This window comes from Chelonia mydas, chromosome 8 (assembly GCF_015237465.2).
Source record: "Chelonia mydas isolate rCheMyd1 chromosome 8, rCheMyd1.pri.v2, whole genome shotgun sequence".
NCBI lineage: Eukaryota > Metazoa > Chordata > Testudines > Cheloniidae > Chelonia > Chelonia mydas.
The window spans coordinates 23,137,893-23,155,951 of NC_057854.1; the positions used below are offsets into that span (position 1 = coordinate 23,137,893).

The window sequence follows — 18,059 nt, forward strand, 5'->3', positions numbered from 1 at the left end:
AAAGAATTCCTGCTCCCATTCCTTGGATGAGAACATGGGAGCTCAAATTTGTTCTTAAAGTTGAAAGCAAAACCTAGAGTACTGTACTAATGCCATTGATCTGTCTTTCATTATAGATCAGGGATCGGCAACCTTTTGCACCTGGCCCGCCAGGGTAAGCCCCCTGGTGGGCTGGGCTGGTTTGTTTACCTGCCGTGTCCTCAGGTTTGGCTGATTGCAGCTCTCACTGGCCGTGGTCCGCCATCCCAGGCCAATGGGGGCTGTGGAAAGCGGCGGCCAGCACATCCCTTGGCCCGTGCCACGTCCCGCAGCCCCCCTTGGCTTGGAGCAGTGAACCGCGGCCAGTGGGAGTTGAGATCGGCTGAACCTGTGGACGCAGCAGGTAAACAAACTGGCCTGGCCCGCCAGGGGGCTTACCCTGGTGGGTTGCGTGCCAAAGATTGCCGATCCCTATTATAGATCAGTTGCACTTGGCGAGCCTGATCTAAATATTTGCATTCATTTTTCTCATTTTATTAGAGGAAAAAATAATGAATTACCTTACAGGTAATCTCCCATCTCTTCCACGCCAAAAGATGTAGAGATAGGTATGTATGAGATGTCCCAGGCAGAGTCACTGTTGTTTTGAGATGAGAGCTGGGGACTGGGAGTTAATTCTTAGATTGTGTATGACCTTGATCTAATCACTTTCTCTCTCCATGCCTTAGTTTACCCCAAATTAGACATAATACCTCCTACCTCACAGCAGTGTTGAGGCTTAAATAATTAGTGCCTGTAAAGCACTGCAAGATCGCAGATGAACGGCGCTTGGGAAGCGAAAATTATTTGGGCACCCACTGAAAATATGAGTACACTGGCCCTTTAAGTGATAAGTCCCGGGGGGAAATATGAGGCTGTGTTCCCCTGCCTCACAAGAATTCCTGCATAGAGAATCGAAAACTGAGTTTTCACTTGCCGAGTTTCCTGCTCTCTCTTCTGCTGAGGGAACCCTCCCTCTGCCTCCTACTGTAGAATGGGCCAGAGGTTCAACCAGCCCAACGTATAGATCGCCCAAGATACCCAGGCCTCTGTGTGCCCTGAAATAGAAGTGCTACCATTGGCACAGTCCCCTCAATGAGTGTACAGCAGCAAGTGTGGAAGGCAGCCTATGGGAACAGGTGCTTGCTTCAGGCAAACTGCTTTTCCTATGGGAATTCCACTGGGTGTGGAGGAGAAAATGCTAAACCCTCCTCTGCTCCGTTTTATTTTTTTGCAAGGCTCCAGCCAGGTGGAAGAGACCAAGGAAAAGGGGGCGTGTGCCGTAGAGTCGGTATTCCCCCTTCCTTCCAGGTCTCCTCTTCTTGTTGTTCTCCACTCGGGGGATCCAATTGCCTATGGTCAGCGAGTCTGGTTCAGTGATTCAAGCTGCACACCAGTCCAGAGATACTTTCTAACTGGAAGACTTTATTATAAAACCAAGATCATTCCAGCAGTGTTTGAATTCAGTTTTATGTTTTTAAAAAGCAATTTAATGGTCTTGCAAGAGACAGCACAGTTACTGTAGTTAATAGTCATGCAAATATTCCGACTTGTAAAAGTAACATAAACATGTTTCCAGCCTTGTGGGATTTCCTTTCAATGCATGTGAATTAAAAGAACTGGAACTTCATGTGAATTTTCATCTAAAGTGATAGAATAAAGGAGACTAAAGAAATGGCTGGGGAGACATGAGTAAATATCTGAGACAAGAATTTGGCCAACGTTTAATGGGAAAAAGGTGAAGGGTTTCTCTTATTTGGCTGTCAAGATAGACATCTATGTTAGGAGTGTTTTACAAAGGGGAGTTTGTAATAGACATTTCTGGGGCTCAGAGCCAGATTGCAGCAGCTTTATAGCAGGATTGCTTTGGACTCTGCTACAGTCCTTCTAACATTAGAGAACCATACCTCTGTTATCACCAGCTGATAGGCTTATAGATAAAGGAAGAATGCTAAAAAATATCTGTTATAACTCTTGACCTTTTTATCACAAATACAAACCTGAATGTGGCTGATTCCAGAGCATCAGTAATGTTTTACCATGGTACGCTGAAAACAAATATCTTGTAGCAGTGGGTCACCATACTTAGGAATTGGATATGTGTGTATGCATTAAAGCCCTAGAAAAGAGCCTTAGCAGCAGCACACAGATCCTGCACAGCAAAAGCTAGGGAGAGAAGTTAACACAACAGTTCATGGAATAAAAGTTTGTCCTCAGCTTGAGGCATGAGCCCAAATGCCAGATTTGGATCAGAATCTCACTGGGCCATTTGGCCCATGCAGTCCTGAGATGTGACACTTGGGTCCAGATCCAGATACCAACTTTACCAAAACTTGTGTGGAATCAGATCCAGGATTCCAGTTCAGGTCTCTCTTAAAATCTGATTTTGTGAATATTGGATGCATTCTGAAAGGTACTGAGTGCCATTAATACCCATTGAATGGGAGTGGAGAGCGGCCAGTATCTTACAGGAAGCTGTACCATTGACTATGAAGGGGCTAAGATGAGGTCTTTGTACCAGTGCTATTTTGGCCAGGCTGCTTTGCCCATTGATAATGCACTTACGAAGCTGCTGTTAGAATCTTAACAGAGAACTGCCTGACTCTTTAGTGGTTACTGAACTTCGACTTTGCATTAATGAAGATCCTTTCTGCAGGGGGATAGATATTGTCTATAACAGTGCTTCCGATACGAGGCTGCAGGAAATAGATGTTTTGGCTCATTTTTTGTAATTTAAAAAAAATAAAGATATAGATTCTGCATTGGTGTTATAGTTATAACAAGTTATAGTAATACAATACAAGTTATAGTAATCTGACCACAGCGTATCTGCTTGGTAGAGGAAAATATAACAGACAACTTCAAGGACTGTAAAAAACAATCATTAAGGGTACTTTAAAGTGGTCTGACCGATCCTAACTCTATTTGTATTACTGTAGCACCTCGGAGCCCATTATGCTATGCGCTGTACAAACCCAATAAAAGGACAATCCTGGTGGGAAACACCTGATATCAACCACGTGATAATTGCTCCCCACCTCCAAGTAAACTGTATGCTGAGTATCTTCCCTTTATCGCTAGGTAAAGGTTCTAGGAAAGCACAGCAACTAAAGAGCTTGTGCTAAAACTTAAATGACATTCAAATACAATGCTTTAACGGTATGGGAGACTTCCAACTAGCCAATGCAGCGTTACAGCTCTAAGAATGCAGAGTCCTATGATTCTCACACATAAGTACTTAAAGCTGTACTTTGCTTGTATAAGCTCCCAAACTCGCTTCCTATTTTTTGACAGTCTCTTCTTATATTTCATTGAGAGAATCCTGGTCAGCATATATGAGAAAGCCGGTAAATAAACTGTCTGTCCAGTAGGGATCATAAAAGAGCCCGTTTTGTTCCGAGTAGAAGATCTGCAACCACACCTCATCGTCCTGCTTCAGGGCAATAATGGTTGATCCAGAGGCCACATCGTGGTTACCAGTATTGGCATCAAAAGTCTTTATTCGGTATTGCCCGTTGTGGACCAACCCAATGGCCAAGTGTTTATTGGCCAAAGTGATGTCGTAAGTGAAGTAGTAAATACCAGGAATGCTGCATATAAATTTCCCACTGGAAGCATTGTAGTGCTCTCCTTCATTCATAAGGATCTTGTCAAATTTGATGGGCAGCCTCTCTCTCGGGTAGCTTTTGGTGACTGCGACGGAAAAGGCAGATTTGGCCTTTTTGGTGTCACAGCTGCATGGTCCTGGCATCCCAGTATCACCCTTTTTCCCTTTGGGTCCTTTCTTTCCTTGCGCTCCATTTTTCCCATGATTCCCCTTAATGCCCTTTGGACCTCGTGGTCCTGCTTTGCCTATGGCGCCTGCTTTCCCCTTTGGTCCTGGTTTGCCTGGGTTTCCGGTTCTGCCTTGGGGACCTAGAAGACAAATTGCCTTCAGTGAGGTTTTTAGTGAAAAATGTGATCAGGTGTGAGGGTGGTGTTATCATTATAACATGAAATTATCATATGGGAAGAAACCAGCCAGGATCTCCATCTACAGGCGATTTTAGTGAAACAATACCTGGGGCTGGATGGGTCCTGAGATGTCAATCATGTTGTCTTTTCTAACACGTACATTATGAATGTTTGTGTTAGAAAAGACATTATAACAAAGGAACCTCTGTCCTGCTTGCATTTTGCAACACATGCTGGAAGGGTGCAGAGTGAGCCTGACAATGTTAGAAAGTGACTTCCTCCATTTATCCATGGACAACACAGATAGAAATAGTGCAAGCTTCCCCCCCCCACCACCCCACCATCCTCTCTTGGTGCCTCGATCCTCAGTTGCAGGGACCACCTGGAGGAGTAGGAAGAGAGTTCAGTTCACATGTCCGTTTGCCCTTGGCATCTCTGCTGAAACTGCCAGTTAATCCTGACTGTGATGGGAGTTTCTGTGCCATAGACATTTGTTCAAAGAAGCAGGATGTAAACCTCCAAACACCTGTCAGGGACGGTCTAGGTATACTTGGTCCTGCCTCAGTGCAGGACTAGATGACCTTCAGGGTTACTTTCTAACTCTCAGGGTAGTTAAGCTCTGGAATACGCTTCCAAGGGAGGCTGCAGAATCCCCATCAGTAGAGGTTTTTAAGAACAGGTTGGACAAACCATTATCAGGGATGGTCCTGTCGCAGCACAGGGGGGCTGGACTTGATGACTTTTTGAGGTCCCTTCCAGCCCTACATTTCTATGATTCTATGAGAAGGGTCCTGCTGCGCAGATAATGTGAGAGAGCAGAGCCTAATTTAAGACAGGATTTGCGATGTGGTGTAAGAAGCAAAAGGAAGTCGTGAAGGTGACAGTGAGAAAAGAATCTGGCCTTCATTACCATAATATCTGAATACCTTGCAGTCGAATGTATTGATCCTCACAGCACACCTGTGAGGTAGGGCACTGCTATTATCCCCATTTTACAGATGGGGAACTGAGGCAGAACAAGGCTAGGTGACTTGCCCAAGGTCACAGAGGAAGTCTGGCAGAGCAGGGAAATGAATATAGTCCTGAGTCTCATGCGAGCCCCTTAAACACTGGCCCATCCTTCCTCTCCAACCACTAAACATGCTGTCTCATGAAGAGAAGACTTTACAAAAATGAAATGCTTCTGCAGCCACTTGGCTATGTTGGAGTAATAACAAGCTATGAGATAACATAGCAAAATCTCACTTTGGGAAGGGTCGGCAATAAGAGATGTCACCGAGGACTTTCTAGGTAGGCATGAAAGAAAAGAATCATGGATCTAAATTACTGAGAATTAATTAGTGTGAAATAAAATTCCACCAGTTGTTTAACATGACCTGTTTGGAACAGGGTGCCTCACTTAATTCAATCACAGTTTTATCTATGCCTCCATTTGATTTGCTCAGAACCTGCGGAATCAGATCATCTGTATGTAACATAGAATTACTTCCACCTTCACTGTGATCAGCTTTGATTGCTTTAGGCAGGAATGCCTGAATTACCCTGTCTCTGAGTACAGAAAGATAGTACCAAATTCGTGTCAGTCCTGGGCCCCATTTCTGGGGGCTGCTAGATGTGAGACTGAGCTGGGAGCAGGGCTGGAACTGCTAGACAAGACAGTTGCATGACAGGCGAGAAACTTCAGGTGAAACCTAGAACTGGGACAATGGCCCAAGTATGGGTTTGGAAGCATAGGTGCTAGAACTAGGGCTGCTGGGGGTGCGGCAGCACCCCATCGCTTGAAGTGGTTTTCATCGTATAGAAGGTTTACAGTTTGGTTCAATGGCTCTCAGCACCCCCATTATATGCTCAGCACCTATGTTTGGGAGCAGCTGCTTTGGATCTCTCTGTATTTTCTGAACTTCTACTCTTCACCAGGGTAATCTGAAGTGTTAACAAATCTCTAAGAGGCAGTTCCCTCTTACCTTCCTCGCCATGCTCTCCTTTCTCCCCGTCCTCACCATCTTTTCCATCCTTTCCTGGAAACCCCATTCGCCCAATTGTTCCTGGAGACCCTGGTGCTCCAGGGGGGCCAGGAGGGCCCTGTGGCCCTGGCATGCTGCATATGAGCTGGTGGGAACCTTTTTGAAATTCTCCTTTAACAAAGCCACTGAGAAGCTGATTAGCTACACAAGGCACGGTCCAGATGAGCAGAACCACAGAGATCATGGTGAAACCTGTCATAATGAAACAAAGGGATTTACTGACATGTACCATGGCAGGCCAGTATACACACAAAAGTATCCCTACCCTACCTTGGGATGGGGGGAGGAGGAGAGGGAGTGTTTCAGGTTCCCCTTCAAAAATTGGGCTAGATGTATTGTTTTGGTGGCTGGAGGAGTCAAGTGAACCACCCCATTTGAATCTGGGATCCTCTGTATTGGACAGTTGCATTTTCATCCTTACCTACACATCCACTTTCCTCTTCCCCTCATTGAGAATACCCCTGGCTTAACCCCTCTCTCTTGTTCTCTTATGACCTCTGCATTGAAATCAACTGGGCAGCTGAACCTTATCTACTCTAAGATCATCCCCAAATTGGGGTTTGCCAGTCTGGTTACCAGAAACAAAGAGGGGAGAAGCAAAGGGATGGGAAAGCAGGTCTGAGGATAACAAAAAGGGCCTTTGTTTCCTCAGACCCCTCTTTCCCCAACCCGTATCATTTTATCTCCTTCTTTCTTTGCTATTTCTTCTTTTTACTCTTGATCCCTGAAAGCTGTGAAATGCCGAGTAGAAGTAATGGTGGTGGGGTGCAGGGAGTGATTTGCTGCATATTAACAGAGCTAGAATCCTTACTGCTGGACTCCCATGTTTCTCATTACTCAGGGATCTAAAGAGGTAGCTCCTGAATACTCCCAGTGATTCCTGAACTGTCAGCAGCACTTGTCAAGTGTGGTTGAGAACTCTACCTACTTTCACGAGAAAACTGGTTTTTCAGATCCATTTATTTCCCAGTTTGCCAAAATCTCAGCTAAGATTTTTTTTTTTTAAACTTGCTTTTGCCCAAGGGCTACAAAACCAACATCCATCTCTCTTCACTCTTAGACTTGCTGAGCAAAGATGTCTGTCTGCCCTTCTGATTCTTTATCATGTCTCCATCAATTCCAGTCCACAGCAAGCAGCACACTCTGCAGCCTAATAACACACATCAGAGTCTCTCTAACTCTGAATATAGGCTGCAGCTGTTATCTCCTCACAGCTGTCAGAGCTGGCAGGAGATCACTGACATTCTTCAGTACTTTCTTCTCTGCCTCTTCACTTCCCCCTCTAGGATCCCCCATCTTGCTTTGCCTCCTTTATACTGTATTCTCATCCCCTGATGTTTTCCTAACCTCACACCAAGTCAGCTCATTTTCCCTCCCTCTGGTTTTTGTGCCTCCGTGTTTTTTGGTTTAGAATTCTAGCTCAAGCCTTGCTGGAAATATGTACAATTAACTAAATCCAAATCTTGTTGTGTCTGTTTCCTGTTGTAGTTCCTCCCTCTCCCTGACTGTTACATTGAGGCAAAGTCTGCTCTTAGTTGCACCTCTGTAATCCCATTCACTTCCATGGTGTTTCATAGAAGTTAGCCCATTAGCATGTAAAATAAACGATTTAAATGTAACCGCAGAGGAGACTATTTACTGATATACTTAATCTGGTTTCAGAGTATTCCAGATTCTGATACCCTTTACACCTATTCAGTGATACCACTCATGGAGTGAGGAGCAACATACTGTGAGTGAGGGTGACAGAAGAGGGACCTAATCATATAATTTAGAGACAATTATGACAATGTGTGAATTAGGGGACTGATCCTGAGAGGTGCAGAATGAGGGCATTGAGCATCATGTAGGACTGACTCCTTCATTGTGCTTATATCTCCCTCAGTAAAATTCTTTACATTTAAAAAAGGTGGAAGCTGAATGAATATGTATGTGCGGGTGGGATTTGCAGAAGCATGTAAACCTCTGCAAAATTTCCAGCATGGTTGTGTGTTTAAATCTCTATAGAGGAGAGGAGTTAGACCATCCCTTATTCAGAAACTTTAGAAAATGTCATTTCACTGCATACTTATTGTCTCCTTCTGTGCTAAGAGTAGGTTGAATGTCACAGAAGTAGAACTGGGGACAAACTACCTACATTCAGCATGGTGTTTACAAGAGTGCCATCTGTAGTGACTGGGAGCTATGTCACAGCTATGCCTTCAGAATCCACGGTACCTCATTTTAGATGCCAATTTACCTCTGCCCCATACAAATCTCTAGTTATCTCACCTTTACCATTGCAGATTATTGACAGCAGAGAAGCCAAGCCTCAAAGGGTGGTGTCTAACTCCCATTGAAATCAGGAGGTGCCTAAAAATTGAAGGCAGTTAGGGGCCTAAATATCTTTGTGAATCCTACTCAATGAAATTAAAAAGATATCACTTTAATATTCCTGAACTATGGTATTTCTTGTGTCTGCCAGGTTAAAAGGTTTAGTATGTTTAATTAATGGACAAAGAGAGAGGTACACGTAAGAACAGGGCCCCTTCCCTTATCAAAGAGCTTCCTTCCCCAGCTGTGACAGATACCCCTCTTTCTAAATATATATAAAATAAAAGATTCATCAATCATCCCACTTGGATTTTTATCAGATGTTTATGTTCTACTAACTTAATATAAGATGAGTTTTTGTTCAATCTAACCAGCTTCCAGACAGTTCTCTAGCACTCTTCTCTGAATATCTGTAGGTAGGCAAAGCAAGTGTAGTTAAATGAACACAGATACAAGGTAGAGCATTAATTGTGACAGTATGAACTCTGTTATCTGTTACCAGGCATTTCTAGTCCATAAGAACACAGCAGTCTCTGGGGCCTATATCCGAAGCCTATTGAAGTAAAGAGAAAGATTCTCATTGACTTAAAGGGGCTTTGGATCAGGTTACAGATGTTCTAATTAGCCCATACATTAGAAACTGAGATTATTAATAAAAGTATTGTGCAAAACACACATCTAACATCCTTCCCTGCTCACACTCTCTGAAGGGAATGGAATATGTAGTACTATGTCCTCCAAGAGCCACGTAACTTGCTATTTCAAATCCATTGGAAAAATATGCTACAAATTAACATTGTATCGAGTGCCCCACACTTTTTCAATGTATATAATTAAGAACACGCAGAGGAGCAAGAGACATAAAACAGATCTCGAGAAAGGGTTCAGTTCCTGAGCTATTTTGATCATCTCATTCCTGGGTTCTCTCTTGCTTTATACATATGTAAGTTAAATTACGGCTGGTGGAAGGTGTCAGATTAATAGCATTGGAGATCGAAACCACAGAACAGGTATCACTGTGGGCAGATGAATAAAGACCTTTGCTCAGTGTCCAGCAACAACAATAATAATAATAAAAAAGGCAAATAGAATAGTAGGATACCTAAGGAATGCAATGGAGAATTATAATACTACTGGTATGCCCTGAAATTTTGTGTTCAGTTCTGTTCACCCATCACAAATAGGGCTTAATAGAAATAGAGGGCATTCTGAGCCGAGCTGGGCAGTGAAATGGTTTTCCTATCCTGCAAAAGTTTCTGAGATTTCAAAAATGTTCCCATCCTATTTTGGGGCAAACCCAAAACTTTCTGAGAGAGAGAAACCCTCCCAAACAGCTGAGTCGTTAGGGAACTCACCAGGCCTGTGGGAGAGCCAAATTCAAGTCTCTGCTCTGCCTGATGCAGAACTTGAGGGCATGGCTACACTTGCAAATGTAGAGCGTTCTGAGTTAAACCACCCCTCGGAGAGCGCAGTAGGGAAAGCGCTACAGTCTGTCCACCCTGACAGGAACAAGCGCAATGGCGTAGCCACGTTTGCGGCACTTGCAGCGGCGTTGGGAGCGGAGCATTATGGACAGCTATCCCACAGAGCATCTCTTCCCATTCTGGCGCTATGGCTTGTGGGAGGGGGCAGGGGTTGCGGGGCATTCTGGGTCCTGTCCCAATGCCCTATGATGCATCGGTTCGCATCCCAGCAATCCCTGTGCTTCCGTCCACACTTGGCGCCATCTTTCCACGTTTTTTGTACTGCGCGCTCTGTCTTCCCTTTCGGTCTGTGGGAATGGAGCCCGAACGGCTGAGGAGTATGCTGATGAGTCTCGCCAGCACTTCACGTTTGGCAGTCGAGTTACTCCTTAAGATCCAAACTGACGGTGAGGACTCCGACTGTGATATCAACTCAAGTAACGCATACGACACGAGATTGCTTGTGGCATTCACAGACATGCTCACCACCGTGGAATGCCGTTTTAGGGCTCGGGAAACAAGCACTGAGTGGTGGGATCACATCGTCATGCAAGTCTGGGATGACGAGCAGGGGCTGCAGAAATTTCGGATGAGGAAAGCTACTTTCATGGGACTGTGTGATGAGCTCACCCCCACACTGCAGCGCAAGGACACGAGATTGAGAGCTGCCCTGGGGGTGGAGAAGTGGGTGGCTATTGCAATCTGGAAGCTGGCAACTCCAGACAGCTACCGATTGGTTGCTAACCAGTTTGGAGTGGGAAAATCGACTGTTGGAATCGTGTTGATGCAAGTTTGTAGGACCATTAGTCGCATCCTGCTCAGAAGAACCGTGACTCTGGGTAACATGCATGACATTGTGGCCGGCTTTGCACAAATGGGTTTCCCTAACTGCGAGGGGCGATAGATGGCACATATTCCAATTCTGGCACCAGCCCACCTAGCCTCCAAGTATGTTAATCGGAAGGGGTATTTCTCTATGGTTCTCCAGGCACTTGTGGATCACCGTAGGCGTTTCATTGACATTAACGCAGGCTGGCCTGGAAAGGTGCATGATGCACGCATCTTTCAGAACACTGGCCTGTTCCAGAAGCTGCAAGCTGGGACTTTTTTCCCAGACCAGAAGATCACCATAGGGGAAGTCGAAATGCCCATTGTGATCCTTGGAGACCCTGCTTACCCTTTAATGCCATGGCTCATGAAACCCTACACAGGGAGCCTTTACAGCAGCAAGGAGCGGTTCAACAACAGGCTGAGCCAGTGCAGAATGACTGTGGAGTGTGCTTTTGGCTGTTTAAAGGGCCGCTGGCACTCTCTGTAAGGGAAGCTCGACCTGGCCGATGACAGCATCCCCGCGGTTATATCCGCGTGCTGTACCCTCCATAATATTTGTGAAAGAAAGGGTGAAAGATTCACTCAGGCATGGAACTTGGAGGTTCAACACCTGGAGGCTGAATTTGAACAGCCAGAGAGCAGGGCTATTAGAGGGGCCCAGCGCGGGGCTGCAAGAATTAGGGATGTCTTGAGGGAGCAATATGGGGCTGAAAGCCACCAGTAATGTCTGGTGCCCTGCACGGGAGTGGTTCCAATGTTAGTAGGAATCTGTGTTTGCTACGCTGACTTTCAGTGCCTGTTGCTTTCCTGGGCTAAGGTATCTTTTACTTTATGCAATAATAAAGAACGTTTTCAAAGCCAAAAAAATCCATTTATTGAAAATAAAATTCATTTATTGCAAAGAAACACAACTGCTTGGGAAATAGAAAGGGCAAGGGGGTGCGGTGGGGAATGGTACAATCAAAGATTTGCGTATGTCCTGTTATCATACTCAGCCTTCCTGTCTGGAGTGCTGTGCAATGAGTGCTGCACTTCAGGATGGCTATACTGCATGGTGAAGGGGGTTGAGTGCAGTGAGTCAGGGTCGTAGTTTTCAGGGCTGGGTGGTGAAGCTACAGGTGTTGGAGGCAGCTGGTGGTGTTAAGAACCCAGATGTTGGGGAAAGTGGGTTGGAGGTGACATGGGGGCACAAGGGAAAGAGTTTTGGGCCAAGGGCTGCAGGGGGGGTGGGCGGGCGCGGTAGTGCTCCACCTGCATGGCTACGAGCTCCTGGATCGAGTTCGCTTGGCGCTCCATGATGCTTTGCTGCCGGAGCACCGCGCTTTTGTGCTGGCGCCCCTCATTCTGCTGGCAGATCCTCCTTTCACTCTCCCTCCTCCATTCCTGCAATTTTAGATTCTCGTTAAGGGACTGCTGCATGACTTCATGTGGCATGTCGTCTTTGCTTTTACGTGGCCTCTTCCTAATTCACTGAAGTTGATAACACGGACGGCTGAGATCTCAAGGTTGCATCTGTAGAGGCAAAATGCAACACTTAACAGAGGCAGCATTGTTCACACCAGACAGAGACAGGATTCCCCCATACATAAGGGCAAGCACAGTCTACACAATAGCATAATTTGCCCATCCCAAAGCGAGCACACATAACCCATGGGAGCCCCAAAATGGTGAGTAAGCACAGGGTCAAGCGTGACTGATTGTTTCATGGCCGTACTGTCCTCCAGGTTTCTGTGTCTTGGGGAGAGCCAACAGCTGCAGGGGGCCCCTCTACTGAACACTGTCCCCACATTTTCCACAGGAGTTCGTCCTAGAAGATATCTCGCTGCTGAGGGTGACCTGGGAAGCAAGGGAGGGTCTTCTACTGCAATGTGGATTCCGCCCTGGCCCATATGCAGCTTGCCTGTGTGCAGCAATGGTCCCCCTGCCCCTCACGGCACAGTGGCACTGACATGTTAGCCTTACTGGGACAAGGACCACAGTGGCTCTCTCAAGAAACCTGCACAAGTGCATTGCCCAAGTTCTGGATGAGACCTTTTGAAGAGATCACTGAGGCCGATTACCGCGATGTGAGACAGCACATCAACGCCCTATTCCGCATCTAGGCATGCATGCAGCCCTAACCCTCCTCACCCCAAAAGCCCGCACCGAATAACTTCCTTCCCAAAATAAAAGCCACTTACTGGGAACCTCCTCTGGTGTTTGTCCTTCCCCAAGCACCGGCCGCTGCGACTGGCTACCTTCCTTCTGGCTTGAGAACAGCTCCTGGCTGCATGCATCTGGGGATGCCAGTGTATGTCCCTCCTCCTCAGCACCCTCGCTCCTGCTTTCCTCCTCCTCCTCCTCCTGCCTTGTTGAACTGGGCTCTGAAGAGTCCAGGGTGGTACTTGGAATGGTGGTGGGGTTGCCCTCCAGTATTGTGTCCAGCTTTTTGTAGAAATGGCAGGTCGCAGGGGCAGCACCGAAGTGGTGCTGTTTGCCTTGCAGGCTTTGTGTTAGGCATTCCACAGCTCCTTCACTTTAACCCTGTACTGCAGAGCATCCCAGTCATGGCCCCTTTCCATCATGTCCCTTGGTATCTGCCCGAAGGTATCGTAATTCCTATGGCTGAAGTGCAGTTTGGACTGGACCGCTTCCTCCCCCCAAACACTGATGAGGTCCAGCACCTCACCATTGCTCCATACTGGGGATCGCCTGGCGCGTGGAGGCATGGTCACCTGGAAAGATTTGCTGAGAGCACTCCACGCCTGGCTGAGCAAACAGGAAGGGGATTTTCAAAATTCCCAGAGAATTTAAAGGGAGGGTCTGACGGCTGGTCACCTGAGGGCAGGGCAGTAGAGTTCAACGTGATGAGCAAAGTGGCTAGAACAGGCATTGTGGGACACTTCTGGAGGCCGATCAGAGTGCACTAACAGACCAGGGCATCCATACTGGCGCTGCGCCGCTCCAGCAGGGGTGCACAAAACGTTATTCCACTCGCCGTGGTGGAGTACCAGGAGTGCTCTAGCCACGGAGTCAGAGCGCTCTACGTGCCTTGTCAGTGTGGACTTGTCATGAGGTTGGGCGCCCGAGGCTGCTTTAATGTGCTCTAACTCGCAAATGTAGCCAAGCCCTGAGTCTTTCACATCCCAGATGCCCTAACCACCACGCTTTTGCTCAGATGGGGCAGGTGTCTTGCTCAATAGATCCTAGACCCAAGAACTTTCTGTGAAAAGTTTGTTTTGTTGAAAAATTCCCAACCAGCCCTAATTCTGAGACCGGCAACAGAAATAGAGGCATGGATAAAATGCCTTATGAAGAGAGATTGAAAAGAGGAGGGCTGTTTGGTTTATAGAAGAGATGAATAACAGGGAACAATATGGAGTTGTACAAAATAACAAATGGCATAGAGAAAGTAAATTGAACACTTTTTGGTTTACTTTGTCATAATCCTAGAATAAGGGCACAGTGGATGATGAAAGGCAGCCAATTTAAAACTGATAAATGCTTAATTATCCTGTGGAACTCATTGCAACAAGGTATCCTTTATAGTAGTAATTAGGAAAGAAAAACAGAACTTTTGGAAGGGATATAATGCCTCCTGCTTCAAGACACAAGCCAGTCACTATCTTGTTAAGTTTAGGAAGAAAGCCTCCCTGGGGCAGGATAGACGCCCATTGAGGGATTCCAATTCTCTCTCTTGCTCTGGCTCTCTCAGCTTCAAAAAGCATATTGGAACCAGATCAGCATATGTCCCCGGCCTCTCCAAACTACAGGCAATGGTCCCAGTAGCAAAGGTCAGAAAGAAAAAGTTAGGCATATTGCAAGATTTCAGTGGAGATATTACAGTTTGAATAACATTCAATGAGAATGTTTTCTATATTCAGGGTGTTGTTGAATGTTTGATCAAAAATATATCCCTTGTGCAATAATACTCAGCACTTTCATAGTGTTTGACAAACATCAACTAATTATTGTAAGCTCTTCAGGGCAGGGACTGTCTTTGTTCTGTGTTCACCCAGCACCGAGCACAAATGGGTCCTGGTCTGTGACTGTGGCTCCCAGCTGTTCCCACAATACTGGTAGTAAATAATGATAATCCTCCCATTAGCCCTTCAGTTTAGTAATGTCATTTTAATACACTGACTTTTCTGGGGGAAAATGAGAAGTGACTTGCCTAAAACTCTGGAATGGGTCAGTATCAGAATTCAGGTATTCCTGCTGTCTGTTGTGGGGCACACTGTTAGGGAATCCGATATGGCAAATGTAAATTAAAATAAAAAATAGGACGGGAAAAGAGAATCCAGGCAAGGAAAAGGTTTGGCCAGGACATCACGAATGAGCCATGGATGAATGGTTGGAAGAGCACCCTTTTTGTTGTCATGTACCATAGTATACATTCTTTGTTGCATTTCAGCTGCCTTGGAAATGTAAAGTCAGAGTAAAAATCCTAGAGCGGTTTATCCAAGTAGGAAAGTGGTTGTGTGGTGACAGATGACCTGACTCAATGGTACATTTCCTTCAAGGAAGCTAAAAAGTACAAGTTGGAGGTGTGGGGTGTTTGAAGGGGATGAGTGGGAGGGAACCTTCACCACACAGTAATTGACAAATGAGGCTAAAAATATATGGTGTTCTGTATTGCCTGAATAGGGACTGTAAGCTTTGACCATGCAGTCTATTAACTGATGTTGCCTGAATTATATTTCCTCCCTGCTGCCTTATGACCTTACAGTGTTTTCTAACACCGATTTGCAAATTAAAGATTAGTTAAATCCTTGCATTCCAATGTTTCCCATAAATATTTGGACATCTGTTAAATAAAACAACAACCTCCTTACCCCAGATTCTTGCAGTATAATTCAAAAGGTCCTAATATTCTTAAAATGACGGATTTCTCTTTTATTATAATTCTCATTCCTGGTCATTATAATAAAGTATCACCCTAATGATAGCAGCAAAGCACTTGTCTACACACAACTAAACAATTATTTGATTTAAACAAGGTGTGCTATTAATAACTATTAATAACTAATATTTAAACAAGGTGTGCTATTAATAATGGCATGTTTAAAATTGATGCATTTAATTGCTTGTGTAGCTCAGTGAAAGTCAATAGATTTACATCAGGTCTGAATTTGGCCCATTGTCTGTTGTTAGGCAAAATGCTGATAACATTACACTTCAAAAAAAGGAGAACAATATCTCTTACGCTTTGGGTTGCATTACTGTCCCTGCCATTAAGCAACCAGCTGATGCCCGTGCCAATCCCTCAGTAGCGTTGTGTAGAAAACCTTATTATACAAGTCACCAGTTAAAGAACAGAGAAAAAACTTCCCTGAGCTGACTGAGCCCAGAAAACTCTCTGATAAGCATTTTCACACCGTAATATTTCTTTTAATTCAAGACTGTTGCCATTAAGGATTCCTTTGCATAACTTGGAAACCTGAGTGCTCAGTAATTTAGACCTTATTTAGCCAGTGTTTCAAAGTTAAGGTTAAAAAAAAAAAAAGGGGGGGGGGGAATTCTACTTACCAGGACTAATCTCGTCAGGACTAATCTTTTTCTTTCTTGACCCTGCACTGGAAAATCTACTGAATCTTAAGCAGATGTTTCATTGCAAATCGTTGTCACACAGTTTAGCATGAATCCCAGTTATTTCTGCAGGCAACTTCCTTTCTGAGGGTAGCTTGAAAATTCAAGTCCTCAAACGGCGTTTTAAAAAGTTTATTCCTTTCGCTGCTATTCCCAGCTTCCTGCAGCAGCTTCAGGTTTTGGCTCAACTTTGCCAAAAGCATATTTTTATTATTGTGTAATGGGTTTGAGCCTCTTCCTTGTGTCACGTGATATGGAAAGAGAATTTTTACACACATATGGCTGAAAAGCTCTTGATGCTTGGGATTGCCCCCACCCGCCTTTCCTCTCTCTGTTTCTCCTTTACAGACAAGTCTAAAAGGTTCAGACCTTGACTGATTCATGGGTAAAATGGTTGAGAGTTGGCCTGATGCAGTCTGTCTGTCTGTGCAAGGAGTGTTTGTAGGGAGATAGATTAGCTTAGCTTGACCCAGGGGAAAAAAACCCACACTTGATTCTTAGCACGCTGGCAGGAGAGGAAGATCTTATCCTGGGGACTGAAATTCTGTTATCAATTCTAAAACGATTTAGGCAAATTGGTGGCAGAAGATTAGTCCCAAGCCTGAAAGTGAAATAAGTTATTCCATTGCCATCATTAATCACTGACATCATCATTAACCAGACAGTACAACTCAACAGCTCTACAAACCTTACTTTAGTTGTGTAGCCTCAGGTTCTCTTACTCACCTCTGCTGCATATACACACATGCTACAAGAACGATGACACTAATTCTCTAATGACAGCTTTCAGAGTAGCAGCCCTGTTAGTCTGTAACAGCAAAAAGAACAGAATTACTTGTGGCACCTTAGAGACTAACAGATTTATTTGAGCATAAGCTTTCGTGGGCTACAGCTCACTTCATCGGATGCATATAGACCATGTAGTAAGAAGATATTTATACATACAGAGAACATGAAAAGGTGGAAGTACCCATACCAACTGTAAGAGGCTAATTAATTAAGAGGAGCTATTATCAGCAGGGGGAAAAAAAACTTTTGAAGTGATAATCGAGATGGATACTTCCACCTTTTCATGTTCTCTGTATGTATAAATATCTTCTTACTATATGGTCCATTCTATGCATCCAATGAAGTGAGCTGTAGCCCACGAAAGCTTATGCTCAAATAAATTTGTTAGTCTCTAAGGTGTCACAAGTACTCCTGTTCTTTTTACTAATTCTCTAGTTATTACTGTATGATGTATTAATATTTTGAAGTTGATACAGTGATTATAGGATTGGAATTTTCTTGGCAATTCTCTCTCTCTCTCTCTCTCTCTCTCTGTCTCTGAAAATTAGAAAGCAAAAATAAACTTTTAAAAGTATTCACAAGGAAAAGAAAACAGAAACTGTATGGTGGATAAGGAAGAAAATACTAACAGCAGTGTAGCTTCCTTAATTTATAGATCTCAAAATGCATTACAGAGGTAAGTATTTTCATCATCCATTTGTTTCACTAAAGAGAGGTGAAGTGACTTACTTATGGTCACACAACAAATCAATAAGGCAAGAATAGAATAGTTGGACCTCAAGTATCTGCCAGTGGCCCATGTCTGGAATGACTAGGGCTGGTCTAGACATAAAACTTAAGTCAACCTAGCTATGTTGCTCAGGGGTGTGAAAGTTTTTGCACCTTGAGCACTCTAATTAGGTTAGGTCAACCTAGCCCAGGGTGTAGTCACAGCTAGACTGACAGAAGGATTTTTCTGTTGACCTTGTGACTGCCTCTCAGAGAGATGGACTAACTACAATGATGTTTGAAGAGCTTTTTTGCTGGAATCAGGGTGAGTAAGATGTTCCTCCCCAATGAACACGGTAATCTCATGCATCTGATGGCAGGAGCTGACACT

General features: G+C 44.7%; 1 protein-coding gene across 2 annotated transcripts; it reads right to left on the reverse strand.

Moving 5' to 3' along the window:
- Window positions 1-2,011: 2,011 nt before the first annotated feature.
- C1QTNF2 (C1q and TNF related 2) lies at window positions 2,012-16,501 on the reverse strand. 2 transcript variants are annotated; one of them, XM_043552738.1, is made up of 4 exons: window positions 16,112-16,501; window positions 8,649-8,719; window positions 5,937-6,188; window positions 2,012-3,933 (listed from the first exon to the last, which is right to left on the reverse strand). In XM_043552738.1, the coding sequence occupies exons 3-4, from the start codon at window positions 6,178-6,180 to the stop codon at window positions 3,320-3,322; spliced, it is 858 nt and encodes a 285-aa protein (XP_043408673.1). In that variant the 5' UTR covers window positions 6,181-6,188; window positions 8,649-8,719; window positions 16,112-16,501; the 3' UTR covers window positions 2,012-3,319. The 2 variants fall into 2 exon arrangements, with proteins under 2 accessions (XP_043408673.1, XP_007057310.1); XM_007057248.4 differs by lacking the exon at window positions 8,649-8,719.
- Window positions 16,502-18,059: the final 1,558 nt, after the last annotated feature.